Raw genomic sequence first — 15,186 nt, forward strand, 5'->3', positions numbered from 1 at the left:
GGCTGCAGGGAGCACAGCAAAGCCCTACACCACATCCTCCCCAATGGGAAGGTGCAGGCGTTGTGCTGGGGAGGGAACCTCTCCTCCAAGAAAGCCAGGGCGGTGCGAGAGAGATCTCCCGACTCTAAAGTCATCCAAGTTTCTGAGGCAATTAATTTATTGCTGAAAGAAGGAGCAGGAAGAACAATAAAAGAGCTTTTGTACTTAGGGTGGGGCAGGAGCATGGGAAGTCGTTTCAGAGAGAAAGGAGTTGGGGGCAAACAAAAACAAAAAAATATAAATAAACTGACTGACGCGCTTACAAGAAAAGCCACATTTTTAGCATTCTTAATCCCCAGAATAAACACACAGGGAACAGTGAGGACAGGGCTGTCGGGCCTCGGAGATCACCGGGAGACACCGTGGCAGTGCCGAGGCAGGACAGGGGTGTGTCTGCGGGGACACAGGGCACAGCACAGCCAGATCACAGCACACGCTCACTTGGACCTTCCATCTCTCCGCTCCTACGTCTCCTGCCCTCTGTGCCCAGCGGTGCAAAGCACGTGGGGAGATGGGCCCCTTCCTCCCTCAGCCAGCTGCCCTACCCAGAGCCCAGCTGCACGCTGCTGTGCCCCCAGTCCCACCATCAGCTGCCCACCCCCCCTCCCAAAGCACCCTTCGGTTTCCTCCAGAAGAGCAGGAGTTAAGTGCCTGGTTTTAGTGGTAGGAGCCACATTCAGAAAGGGATTGAATTTGCGCGTGGTGCAGCCGGTTCCCTGTTTATTAATAAGCTATTTATCATTGGTGTTGCTTTTAATACCATTTTGGCTTAATGTTGTTAATGAAATATAAATACCCGCACTAATGATGTTGGTCAGGAGGCAGCGTGGGCCACCGGCGGCTCTGCAGGAGGGAGGCCAAACCACGGCTGTGTGCACGAGCAGCTGTGACTACACGATGGCAGCCCGGCTTCCGCACGGCCCCACGGCACGGCTGGGACCGGGGAGGCTGGGTTAGGACAGGCAAGGCTGGAGGGAGGGCAGGGAGAGGTTTCCAGTGGCTGTGACCCACTGCAGCAGCCCCGGTGGGATGGGGACCAACCCTACCAAGATCACAGCGAGCAGCTGGGGACCCTGTGAGATAACTCTCGAGATGGAGATATGTAAAAGAAGAAGTCGGATGGGTTGCGTTTGCTTAATGCAGTCGCCCCACCGGCTCAGCTCCCCCCAGAGCAGCTCCCACAGGAGCCCGGGTCCCTTCGGCAACGGGGCGTTCCCAGAGCCTGCACCGGGCTGCCTGCAGGGCTGGGATGAGGCAGGAGGAGCGCATCCGGCTCCCAGGGCTGCCCTACAGCCCTGATGCACTCCTGTCCTCACGGCCGCTTGGAGCACAACCGTAGGCAAGGGTTTGGGGCTCGCTCCAGGGATGCAGAGACCTCACCCAGGTTGCTCTCCATTAGCTCGTGTCTGGCACCGTCATGGGGTAGGGATTATGGATCTCCCTAAGGCGGCTTTTGGAAATCCCACCATGCATTGCAATTTGCATTAAAGCAGTCCCTAGAGAGAGTGGAGGACTGGGTACATGCACTCAGCAGCAGCCCCAGCCCAGGAGGCTGCAAGGCAGTGTAAGAGACCTGCAACACACAACAGCTTTGGGACCGGTCAGTGGCAGAGGCAGAGAAAAGCCCAAGCCCAAGGCTGCTGCTCTACCCTGCAAGCACATCCCAAGTGGACCTTCGCCACCAGCACATCCCAGGCCTCCACAAGCCTGCAGAGCAAAGCCATGCTCTTGCATCAGGAGCCAACCCCAAGCCTGGACTGCGCCTGGAGAACCACTGAGGAGGCAGATCTGGAGAAGAAAACCTACTGCTTCCTGTCTGCAGGCTGCTCTCCTAAAAGCAGCTCCTCTTGCTCTGAGCAGACTCGTTCAGCATCGGAGAAGCAGGCAGTGGAGGACACCACCAAAGGGCACAGCAGGACCAGGCCAGCAGAAGTCCTGAGTGATGGTGGGTCAGCGTGCAGTGACAGTGTGCCCTCACCACGAAATGATCCTCTGACACCAGAATTGGCCACCACCTCCTCCTGAGGAGCACCGCCACTTCACGCTGCTCCTTTAAGGCGCCGTCTTTCAATTTGGTGCTCCCCCTCTCCCCTCCTCAACCAACTGATTTATTAGTTTACATCTCATAAATTGTCACCCCTCGCCTCCCCCTTCGCCCTCCCGGCTGCCATAAATCCCCTGCAGGGCCTCGTCACCCCACCGTGCGCAGCGCAGCCCCCTGCCCCCCAAAGTCACCTCTGCGTCCCCAGGGAGCACGGGGCTCATTTGCTGGGGGTTTGGCCTGGCTCGTCTCAGCAGCTAATCCCTTGGGTGGCTCCTGTCAGATTATTAATTAGCTAAAGCGGATCGGCCCTGGAACAACATGCGGTTGGACTTCAGATAAAACAGGACGGCAGAGGCTTGGCGTGTCGTCGTTAAAGGGATATCATCCCTTTTTCTTCCTGCCTTCCAGGGTGGGAGGAGGATGAGGAAGAGCAGAGCCCCCCCCTACCCCCCCCACGCTGCTCACAGGGCTGGAAGCTCCATCCCTCCTTTGCCCTGCGGCAGCTGAAACTTCTCCAGATGCCAGAGGAGCTCCAGGAAGCTGCTTTGAGGCGTGGGGCTGGATGGAAGTCCCCTTCTCCTGGGGGACAAGGAGAGGGGGGACCCCCCCCACGCTGCATGGGAAAGGCTGCGAGGAGCAGAAGCGGTACTGGAGCTCACCTCCTCACTCCCTTCCCACTTTGGATTGTTTTGACTCAAACCGGTGAAGCTGAAATATCGAGTCACAACGGCACTAAACTTCATTACAAGCTCTTAACACAGATTACTTAATAAAAAACAGGCTGCTTTAATTGCTTTTCCCCCATTAGCATTTCTGGAGGAGAAAACTCTGATTAATTTGAAGAGGCACGTTGCCCCCAGCCCTGCAAATCAGACCTCCTTCCCACACAGCCCTGTCCAGAGGAGCATCCCAGAGAGCCCAGATCCGCAGGACTCCAAAAAACAAAGGGACTGACGGCCTGGAGGAACAGATGGGAGTAATGGAGTGAAGCAAACAAGGGGAAGAAAAATCTCCTCTCCTTTCTGGTGAACCCATAAAAAGCAGCACAGGGGAATGCGCAAGGAGGAGGAAGAAGAGGGGAGGACATAGGAACTGCTTCCATGGGCCACCTCCTGCCAACCCCGCAGCGCTCAGCGGTTTTCTTAAGCCCTGAGATCTCTGCAAGTTCCCTAAGACTTTTGTTTCACGCAATAGATGCACAGTGCTCACCCCCGCTGCCCCGCTTAGCAGGGCACAGCAACCTGAAATGTGATCTCAGCACATCCCAAACACACAGAGATCTCGGTATTACTCAGTCTTACAACTGGGGGAGGAGGGGAGTAGCTTTTGACTTCTGGAAGGACAAGGCTAGCAATACTGTTTGCTCATTTTACTTTCAAACTCACCTTAGTTTGTCCTCTCCTCTTTTCTCACGTATCTCCTATTAATGTACAGCTAAGACAAACTCAGCAAGAACCCCAAGAAAGACACTGGGACAGATCGTAAACCGCCCTGGCAGAAATCAGGATCCTCCTGCTGGCTGGAAACGTGGCTCTGCTGCTTTACATCAGCAGATGGCTTACCTGTGGCTCTTAATGGTTAATATATAACTGCAGCAACAACAACAACAACAAAAAAGCCCCAGCATTAATACATAATTTGTCAGAGGCAATATGCTAAAACAGCCTTTCCATATTCAACTCAAGCAGCGAGATAAGCCTCACCTGCAGCCCTGCCCCATGGGCTGAGCAGCAGCTCTGGAATGAACGCCGGTGGAAGACATCAGAGAACAGATCCCATTCACTTTACACTATTTGTTCATTTTTCACTTTTTTTTTTTCCCCCACTTTATCAACATTTCCAAGAAGGACATTCTGAACACACATTTCCCTCACGCACTCATGCACATAGTTGGTGCTGATTGCTCCAAGTGCTTTCCAACCTTGTGGAACCCCGGCAGGTCAGCATCCCTTTGGCTCACGCCGGGCAGGCGGTGGCCCCAAATCCCTACAGAGCCAAACACGGCCCTAAACGCAGAGCTTGAGACCCAGCAATCTCTGATCTGGCTGTCTCATTGAGGCGCCCAAAAATATCTGCCCGCAGCCCAGCTGAGAACTGCTCTGGGACCTGGCAAGGATAGGAAGAAGTGCTGTCAGATGGTTAAAAGGAATCAGGAGATCTGGCTTCTCCTCCCAGCTCTGCTTCTGAGTCATTATTAGCATAAAATCAGGTTTGTTATATCACTGACGCTTGAGTAAATAAACCAAGACTCATCACTGTGTTTTTGTTTTGCAATACCTCAGTGGGCTCCTCTCTACAAATAAACACTATTAACGCTCATTGCGACGGCAGGCAGATGAGGAAGGAGAGCGATAAAAGCACCTAAGACATCTAAAACCTGGATGAAGAGCGGCAGGGTGAAGTCACAGCTTTTTGAAGATACCAACTTCCACAGAACAGGCATTTAAAAAGGCAACTCCTTCCTGAGGGACAAGGCAACGAGTCGCACCCATGGGTACGACCGAGCCGACGGGACTGAGAACATCCTGATCCTCTCCTGAGGAGCCAAAGGTGAAATCTTGACTTCAATGAATCCAAACCCCATGCTTGCTTTCACAGCACCATTACTTAATCTCCCTAAAGTTGGGGCGTGAAGGCAAGAAGCCTTGAGAAGGAGATGGCTGTCTTCATCAGCTCCAGGACACCAGAACAGCACAGAGCAGGAGAACGACCGAAGGTGGTCATGAAAGCAAAGCCCGAATGCAGGAAGACCTGGCTCAGTCCCACCTCCTCTGGCACCGAGCACCTTTGTTCCATCTGCATTTCTGGGGCAGCGTGGCTTGCTGTGTGACAGGCTGCCAGCCCTCACTTAAGCACCGGCCTTCTTTAGGGCTAAGCCGCTGCATGCACCCACACACGTGAGCTCCTCCGGCCGCGGGACGAGCCCTGCCCTGCTGGCTCCACGCTGCAGGACCTCCTCACCTCCTGCACCGCAGCCAACCATCACCCATCATGCGCACTGCTGGAAGCGCCCTGCCCTCAACCTCTGGGCCTTTTCAACTCACATTTATGCACATACCGGACCCAGCGCTCCGTCTGGAGGCTGCACCAGGCTCACCATCACCTTCGAGAGCAATGAGCTGAGGAGCACCGGGATCAGGCCTCCGTCCCGTGGCCAGGACAGCCCCACGGGCACACTGCCCTCCTTCCACTTCCCCCCTTCCGCTTCCCGCAGCCGTCAACCAAACATCTGATCGAAGGCCCGGGGGAGAGAGTCAGAACTGTCCAGTCTGGTTACGAGTGAAGGTCATTGATCTAGTGCAGACCAGGGATGCGGAAAACAGGGAGGGAGGAGAAAAACCTCGGAGAGAGCAGAGAGGGAGAGGCACAGCAGAGCGTGCGCAGGGAGAGGCGGCGGAAGTGGCTGAAACGCGGTTTCACACTCCGAGACCCAAGGGCTGTTGTCAAGCCGTCCTTCACGCTCACATCTTGTCACACTAGAGGTCAGGTCTCCCAAGCGTTCCTGGAGAGCTGAGCTAGCCCATATGGCAGGCAATATGTTAACAATATGGATCAGCTGCTCGTCAGGGCCTGAGCAGATGGATGTGACAACCCCGCTCCGAGCCCAGACAGGCTTCGAGCATCCTCCCTCTCCACCTCACTGCAGAGCTCTGCCCAGGAAGCGCTGCCCACAGCCCCCACGGCAGGGGGAGCACCCACCGAGCTCTGCAGGATGGCACAGTGCTGGCCGCACCGCCACGGACAGGGCCAGCTCAGGCTCCTCTGAACGGAAGGGCCTTCGCCACAACGTGGATCCGGGCGACCAACTCCCAGGCAGAGCTCCGTGGCAGATACTGCGCTGAGATACGGGGCTGTGGCATGTTACCACCAGATGCCACACGTTGCAGTCTAGACTGAGTTTTGTAACTGCCTGGGAAAATTCTCTCTCACAGAACGAGTAATACATAAATGGATGTATATTTTAATGGGCAAGCTAAACTCCTCCTGGCAAAGGCAGGCAAGCTGATTTCGTACACAGGCAGGTAAATTTCCACAACGATTTTGCAAGGCTGTTTCGTATTCCCCAGCCCAGCTCTAAGGAAGGCAGCGCTCCCACCTCCCAGATCATCTCAGCACAGCAACCCCCACATTTACGTCTGCTACCACAACGAAGCACGGGGAAACACTCTGTAAATTCAAACTGGTATTTCTCATCATTTTTTCCATGGATTTCTCTATGTTTTTACTCTGCCCATGAGACGACTCCATCAAGTGAACAAGAAAAAAACCCCTCCCGACCCTTCTAGCTGTAGGACTGAGCAGCCATGTGTGCTTATAAACAGCAAGTGAAACAGCGAGCACAGCCTAGGGATGGGCTCAGGAGAACATACACAGAGCCTCCATAGCCCAAAGTCAGTTGAGCTTGTTTTGAAAGTAGAAGCCATACAACTTGCTCCAGGGCTGAAGAGTGGAACACAGGGATTTCTGGTCCAGAGCATGAGCGATCACAAAGCCACATGCCTGAGAGGCTCAGAGCATCTCCCTTCACTGGAGTGATGCCCGTAGAACCAGGGGAAACCTCATGAAACAGCTGGAGTTCAGGGAAATGTTGCTGTTGTCTTTAATGAGCTGCTGTCTCCCAGAAAGCAGCCCCTGAAGGACGTGACTGTGTACAGACAAAGCATCCTGGAGCTGTTAGGAGAAGGCAAACATCACTATGGATCACTGATCTACAAGAACCCAAATCTTAATCTTCACCTTAGGAATTCCTGATACTGTGTCCTGCTCCTGCCTCGTCTCAGAGGCACTGCTCATCCCAGGGCTCTCAATGCCACGAGCTACACCAGCAGAAAGCAGCAAGGAAGGTCATAGGACAAGCTCCCTCCAACAGGAAAACAGACCCAAGCCCATATAGCAGCTTCCTCATCAGCTTTTCCCCTTTCCCTCCTGGATACGGGGTCTCTCTGAAGAGTCACGCAGGGATGTATAATAGAAAACTCACCCTCTGCACTCAAATCTGAGAGTTCCTATCTTATTTCTCAGAATGTCAGGGATCCTGACAGTGCAGCACCCCACTCCCACGGGCAGAGCTCCAATTTGGGAAGCTCCTGTCACAGGGAGGCCTGGCAGGATGCATGCCACTGCTCTAAAAGGGGACAAGCACTAGAGTGGCTCACAGAGGGATAAAAGCCAGAGTTCTCTACATTAATAGTTCAAAAATCAAGCTGTCCAAATAAAGCATGCCAGACCCTGGAGGAGTTTCAGCACAAGGAAGGTGTGGAAAGGCACAACTCGCCCATATCCCATCCAGTGGCACACTTTATTTTCTGGCAGGTTTGCTGAAAGCACTCAGTTCTGTAGGCTCTGAGCACGTGGCAGGCACTAAGCCCTGCTGAGCCTTAGAGGATCATGGCCGTTGCTCTTTATGATAGGACACTGAGAACATGAGTAAATTCCCCCGTGTCACATACAGGATGGACAGGGATAGTGAAGGCCCAGGTCAACATCTCAGCCCCGTGACTTTTCTCCTCTTCCTTCCTACTGAGCCAATACAGCTCCTCCATCCTGATCCTTCCAGCTCAGGTCTCAGCCTTATCTGTGACTCACAGCAGCTCTGGACACACTGCATTGCTCAGTTATCGTTTATGGCACAGCAGTAAAATCAGAGCAACACGATGATACGCATTCTCCACAGGCGCTTTGGGTTGAAGATCTTCACTGAAACATCACCATCCATAACGGACGCAGCACAGAAACAGCCCCTAACGTTACTGCAACCCTACAGATCACAGAATGCTTCGGGTTAAAAGCAATGCTAAGGATCACGTCGATCAGACAACACCATACACAGCCCCGGCACTGCCAGGATTCTCAGCCCCCTCCATCTGCAGCAGCACGGCAGTGCCACCAGGAACCTCCCAGACCCTCAAAACATCAGGAAAAGTTACATTACTCTTCACTGTTATCTTATAACTGCTTCCTTCCAAGCCATGCTTTGCCATACCTTTCTTTGTAGAGAGCTGCAACGGGAGCCAAACGGCACAGGAGGTAAAAAAGCTTTTAGAAACAAAGTTCCACCCCCACAAAACTCTTCTGAGTTTCCCACCGTGACCACAGACGTCCTCAAACTCCTCTTCTTCTGTGTGACAAGTCAATCAGAAACCGTCCCACACAATACTTACCCAGGGGACTCCCGTGGCGGCCCAGCAACGCTGCTCAGCTAATAGCTAGCACTGCCAGCAGCTCATGTGGAAGGAGCTGGCTATGGGAGGCGGTTGCTGGGACCAGAGTGCTGCTGTGTCAGGTGGGTTCCTGTGTCCATGCAGAAACGAGCAGCGAGGCTGGGGGCCGCTTGTAAGCCAGCTCAAGCCAAACCAACCCCACCCATCATCTCTCTCTGACCCAAATACTGACTTTCAGCACTTCGTCCAAACTTCACAGGCCAGAGGTTTCCCAGGGACTCGAGTGGAGGCTCTGGAGAACGAAAACCACTCTAGCCCTACTTCAGAGAAGAGAGATCGATCAGAAGTCAGTACCTTGCATTGAGAAGTCACAGGCTTCAAGGTCCATTCCAGTGTACAAAGCGGGGAGAGAAGTCAGGATCTTTGTTTCGGAGGCAGTCTCGGGTGAAGACAAGGAATTTGATGGCTTCTCTTCACTTGGTGAAGTCTCTTTGCCCTGAGGAGAGATTCAAAAAGGAAATGAATATTCCCCACCGAGCAGTACCAGAGCTCAGGTGAATCACAAGCACAAGCAGTGACGCTGCCCTCAAATGCCACAGCCACCCACAGATCTCAGCCCTGGGCTGCTCGCAGCGCCCAGCAAGGCAAGGCGTTGCACACCCTGCCCCACATCGCCTCCCGGCAGCTCAGAGGCCGAGGCGCCGACCCCTGGCTGACCATCGGAGGACCACCCGGTGGGCCACGCGCTCCAACTTTCCCCAGAGGAAAATCCAGGTCAAGCAGTGGCGGCAGCAGCCTGCGGCGCTAAGCCACTTACTGAAAGCTTCCCCAGCCAGCCCAGCACCGCGGCACACGTGAGCCCGCGACGCATCGCTCCTCGTGGGGGATCGGCGCTCACCTTACAGCCGTGGGCAGCACAGAGCTCAGCCCCACACGGCCCCGCCGCGGAGCTCGGCTCCCCAGCCCTACCACCTTACAGACAGAGCCACACCAGACAAAGGAAGAATTATGATTTCCAGTTTAGCAAGGTACAACGCTCATTAAGTGACTTGTCAAAGGTCACTTGGCAAACGCCAGGCAGAGCTGGGAACCAAACAAAACCTCACGGATTTCGGTCCGCCACGAGCCCCTCTTCCAACTCCCCTCCGATGCGTTTCCACCTCTGCTGCAGGTCTCACCCCTCTGCCCACTCTCCCTACACAGTTAAGACGCTTCCCTTTCATTTCCTGCACGGGAGGAAATGGATAAATACACAGATGGAACGAACGAGAACTTTTACCTCACTTCCAAACCAAAGCCGTGCCGTGGCTCCGACGTGAGCCAGGAGCTCCGGGCTCTGCTGGGAGGTGGGACTGCTGGACAGGAGGGTTTGGGTGATGTTTGTGTTGTGTCGTTTGTTTTGTTTTAAGTTTCCATCAGACAAAAATAAAAGAGGCAAAACAAAAGAGGGTTGTGAGATCAATCCGTGATAGGTGCCGGGCCAAAGAAAATGGAGCCAAAGGAGTCAGCACCCTGTAACCAGCAACCTTTGTGTCAATTTAAGCAAATATTGTGGCGTTTCCATGGCAATCCCTGTTTTGAATATCCACTACACTCACTTTTTAAAGGGCTTTTCCTGTTTGCGTTTCAACTTCAAAACCTGTAAATATTTTCAGCCTTAACAGATCCCTACCTCCCCCAGCGCCTGAAAGCAGATACAATCGGAGCCGACACGAAGCCCTCTGCCTGCAGTCCCCCAGAGCTGTGAAAGCTCCCAGCAGAAACAGGCTGGCAGCATCAGGGCCGGAGCCCCGTCCTGCTCCCACAGCGGCTCCAGGATCCTGCCTCCTGCTTTTCCAAACCAGCAATGGAAACAGCCCTGCACCAGCACAGCACTGACAGCACGGGTCCAAAGCACGCTGCAGGTGTGCATGAGCCCCTGCTGCCCTGCCAGCTGCAGCCACCTCCACTCCGGTTCCTCCCCACAGTCCTGGCCCTGGGATGCCCTGCATCCATGCAACCCGATGTCAGCAGTCACGGCGATTGATGCCACACTGAGCCATATGCAAGCAGGAATGGAGAAGTCAACTTTGTCCTCGCTTGCAGCTTGGGGCTGGGTGTGAGGCCTCCAGCAGCGGCTCGCAGGATGCCTGCCTGCCCTATCACCCTGTGCTCGTTCCACCACAGCAGAGCCCAAAGGGAATGCCCTGCTATCACCTGTCAGATCTGCACCCAGCTGCTGACCCCGTGCAGGAGCACGAGGCCCTGCACACAGAGCTCCAGCCCCTCCTGCTGCCGTGGGAGCGCACTGGTTAATTTGGAGTTTCCTGGCTGAGATGGATGGGTGCCAGGCCTCAAATGTTGGCTTAGTGTAATTTTTGGGAAATCAATTTCCTTTGTTGTTTTTTTTTTCTTTGCTTTTTTTTTTTTTTTTTTTTGCCTTTAAAAAAAAAAACTTTTCTTCCACTTAATTTAAATGGAAAAGTCAGAGTATGTGAATGAGTGCCGATGCAGGACCATCCATCCCAGCACCACAGCCCTGCAGGTACCGCAGTGTGCGTACAGAGCCACCACGGACACAAACACAGCGACCCGGAGCCGCTACGCCAAGTGCCACCAGGGCAGCACCAACCACATCACTGCTCCTCCTGCACAGCCGGCTGCTCCTGACACCACGGGCAGCTGATGCGCGATACCTGCCGCCCTGGCCCACCTCCAGCTCAGGTAATTACATCCCACAGCAGTTTCAGCTGGATATTTTATCCCTTCTTCACTTCCGGCCCCGAATGGCTGCACCGGGCGTTGCTAAAGCACCGTCCAGATCCACCCCGGATGTGAGTGCGGAGGGAATTCAGCACATCCCTGCGCTGCAAACAACCTCCTCTGTGCACACACCGGGACAAACCTCGCACATCCCATAATGCTCCCAAGAACGACGCGCAGAGCTGGGGAAACAGCCCTGGCACGGCACGCCGGGGAGCTGTTGCTTCAGGCTGAACACCGGGCACCGGGCTTAAAACAGATATTCACTGTGCAGCCACCAGCAAGCTGGGAGAAATCACACCTCTGGGGTGAGGCTGACAGCACAGCCCACTCTACAGACAGCACGGTGCCACCAGCCCCACAGGTGAGGATGTGGTCCCTTCCTTGCCGTGCTGTGCCTTGGCTTTGCCCACGGCCACCCAACACATAAGGAACAGCCCCTCGCCTGCTGCCAGGGCAGCACTGAGGTCCCCATGCTCATCAACAGGTTCCATCAAAGTTCTGTTCTGTGCCTTCTGCCATCGCCTTTCAGAAGGTTCTGGAGCAGATCCTCACCCAGGGTAAAAATCAGTGCAGTTTCATTGGCTTCAGTGAAGTCATGCCAACTTACACAAGTTTGAGGATCCATCCCTCTGAGTTACCGGAGCTGCCAGTTCTTCCTTTGGATAATCCCCAGGGTGATCTCATGGCAAGCAGCAGCACAGGCCCAGCCAGCCGGGCAGGCTCAGCTGCACTCCCCTACCAGGAGCAGGGCAGGTGGGCAGATCATCCACTGCTCCTACCAGCACCCAGAGTGAGCTCCTCCAGCCTTCCGATGTTGGTTTTCTCCCACCTCTACTCCAAGGAATCACACCATCACAGAATCAACGTTCAAAATGGCCCCTAAGATCATCCAGTCCACCACCAACCCATTCCCACCGTGTCCCTCAGAGCCACACCTTCAGGGATGGGGACTCCACCACCGCCCTGGGCAGGCTGCTCCAAGGAGGAGTGCCCGTGGCTGTGCAGCAGCCACAACCCCACGGACCCCAACCCCACTCCCCCACCACGGCTGCTGTGAGCGCAGGAAGGCGGCACAGCTTCAGCACAAGAACTTTCTGTGCTCCACCCTCACAAGTCCTTTGCTATCCCCCCAGAGCAATTTTCTAGGCAACAGCGCGGTTGCATTCCCTTCCCTATCTCCTAATAAATATCATGCTAAGCAAGATGAGTATCTTCTTCCCAGACCAAGCGGCATGACCCACTTTCTGAATCAGGGCAGATGCAATTGGGCCCTGGAGTCCTGGACCCCTCCCAAAGCAGGAGATTTTGTAACAATTACAGCAAGAAGCAGAAGGAATAGAAAAGTAATAAGTGATCAAAGAGCGTGGGGGTAATTATTGCTCCTCGCCATCCTACATGCTGGCATTTTCCTGGGACGCTGAAGCAACAGCCCCATGCACATCCACACATCCCTCCTCCACTGCCCTACATTCCTCAAAAGTAACAGGTCCCACTTCCCGGGTCGTGGCTCAAGCTGGGACAGCTGCTGTCCCCCCACCCTGCGCACCAATCCCAACCTCTCCCCCCTCCCTTTCCCCTCCGCAGTGCCCAGCAGGAGCAGAGGTCCAAACCCACCAGCACGAGCCCACCTCGGGTGGCACTTCCCGGTCCCAGCAGCACCACTCTCCCTTTGGAGATGCTCCATCTGGCCCAGGAGCAGCTCCACATCTTCCCAGAGGTGGCTGCGTGCGCTCAGACTCTGACCCAGTGGGCATGGAGACAATTACCGAGAGGTGGAGAGAACGTCAGCAGCACTTTCATTGCTGGAACCCGCAAATAAAACATCCCTCCCACAGCAGCACAGGGCCCTATGGCCAGAAGCACATAGAAAACCCCATGCCAAAGAGGTCCCATGTGTCCAAACCAGCCCTGCCCTGAGCTCAGCCACAGGGCACAGCCTCACACTGCTGGGCACGGCCACCCGCCCAGAGCACGGGGTGCAGAGGGCCCACAGCCCAACAGGATAAGTCCCGGAGCCATGGATGTATGTGCTCCATCCACTGCCACAGCAGTGCCCACCTGCAGCCACCTTCCTTGGCTGACACAGAGACACCTTAAAGGCGCTTCCACAGCCGTTCTGCTTTGGTTCAATAAAAGAACTTCAGAGGAAAACAGAAAAAGCCTTTCACCCAAAATTCAGAGATAAAAAAAAAGGGGGGGGAGGTTGGGGGGGAGAAAAAACTTCATCTTAATTCAAAAATCCTATTCGATGTGTCGTGGCACGAAAATGTTTTTCACTGCATTTTTTCAGTGTGATCTCATGCACCCTGCAAGCAGGGTACGCCCAAAACACCAGGTATTTTATGGGACACAAACAGAGCGCAAACATACACAATTAAAAAAAAAAAAAAATGGGATTGGTAAATATTTAAATTAATCAGAGCTGGCATCTGTGCAGCCTCCCCTCCCTGATGAGAGGGATGTTTGCAGCTCTGGAAACAGAAAAGTGAATGCTGCTGTGACCTTTTCCTTGGCGCTCGCTGGGGCACCGTGGGCACCGCCTGGCCGCCATGCAGCAGTGGGGCTGAGGGTCGGGGCAGCCCCCAATGGGGATGGAGCTGCTGTGAGTTGGGTGCTGCCCGGCTCCGAAACGGGAGGGTTTCGTTGGTTTCTTTTACTTCTGTTCAGTTTAATTGTTGGAGGAGTTGATGAAGCTGTTTGCCAAAACACAATCGACTCCAGGGAGCCAGCTTACACAAAAAGGGTGTGCCGGCAGCCGGGCCGGGCAGCCATGGAAACCACCAGCACCTTTTTGCATTTGCCCAGGTGAAGGCAGAGCTCTGTGGATGGCTTTGTGCAATCGGCAGAGCTGCAAGGAAGCGTGCAAGTGAAGGGCCCAGAGCAGCACACGCACGTTGCCCAACGGTGGGGTCACACAGCATGAGCCCCCCCAGGCACGCGGTTGGGGCAATTCGCCCCACGTGGCCAACAGAGCCCTGGCTGCATTCTTCTGAGCCCTCAAAAAGAAAACAGAGAATTCCTCAGAAGCAGTGGCTGCAGAAAGCAGCACGGGGCAGGCGGTGCCATCCAGCTGCTCCCACTGCCATCCCCTCCTGCTGCAGGGAGAGCGCTCCGAGCTCTTTGGGGGGGGATCATTTCCCTGCCTGCTGAGTACAGCACGGCGACACCATAAAGGCAGTCTGGGTGACGGGTGAGGGTGATTCACCCTCCCTGCTGGGATGCACAGAAACGAGCAGAGAGCACAGAGCCCTCCAGCAGAGGACCACGGGGCTCTGTACAACCTGGAAAGGGTCATCCAGCACAGACAGCCCCAGCAACAGCTCGGGCTCACCCTGAAAACTGGCGGGTCAGGGCAGACAGGGAGACACAGCTCTCCTGAGGTTCCACTTCATGAAAATCTGATCTCAGCCCTTGGTCGCTGCCCAAGCCCACAGCAGGCTGTGAGGCCGTCCCAAAGCCACCTGTGCCCAGAGGCACTCGATACCCAATTCGACAGGCGATGGTTTCCCAGCTGGCACATCAGCCCCTGCCCGCACAGCAGGTACCAGCAGCGCTGTAGGTAGGCTCTGCCAGCTCTGCACAGGGCTCACGTGGGCACCGACGTGTCTCTTGGTGCAGGTAAAGAGGGCAGCTCTGGGCAGCCGACCGCTGCTTTATGGCACACAGCACAGGGCAGGCTCCAGCCCCAGCCCCAGGCACTGCCCACAGCCCAGCAGAGCTCCGGGGACACCCAGCAGGGCCGTACTGTGGGCAAATGCCGGTAAGGCTCAGTGGTGCGTCAGCCTTTCTGGCATCAGCCTCCCCAACTCATTCAAATATTTCCCTTTTTTTTTTTTTTTTTTTCCTCCCTCTAATTTAATGTTCCCTATAATTCATCTGTCCCAAAAGATAATCAATAGAGGCCGTAATGAAAATTTGAGCCATATTTTATGATCCGCTGCAGGAGAAAGGGCCACATCAGCAGGACGAGCCTTGGCTCCCAGCAGTGCTCCACGCCCGCTCGTCGGCCACGGCCCCTCCGCCCGGCACCCACACCGACCCCATAGCCTGAGCAGGCAGCAGGGAGGAGTGAGCACATCACAGCGGGATCCCACAAGGCAAATCCCACAGCATCCCCGGCTACCGGCATCCCGGTGCTCACACGTGGCCAAAGCCCCCATCCTGTTCCCGGCAGCCCCGCAGCACCGATTCCCAGCA

The 15,186-nt window shown here is 54.9% G+C and overlaps 1 protein-coding gene across 1 annotated transcript in view; it reads right to left on the minus strand.

Annotated features, from left to right (window-relative positions):
- The window catches only part of LOC124417345, a 71,379-nt gene that overhangs the window by 32,571 nt on the left and 23,622 nt on the right, over nt 1–15,186 (minus strand). The window contains exon 3 of the mRNA XM_046903260.1: nt 8,599–8,740. Within this exon, the coding sequence (XP_046759216.1) occupies nt 8,599–8,740 (142 nt within the window). The remainder of the gene's footprint in view (nt 1–8,598; nt 8,741–15,186) is intronic.

This window comes from Gallus gallus, chromosome 21 (genome assembly GCF_016699485.2).
Source record: "Gallus gallus isolate bGalGal1 chromosome 21, bGalGal1.mat.broiler.GRCg7b, whole genome shotgun sequence".
In the NCBI taxonomy this organism is placed as follows: domain Eukaryota; kingdom Metazoa; phylum Chordata; class Aves; order Galliformes; family Phasianidae; genus Gallus; species Gallus gallus.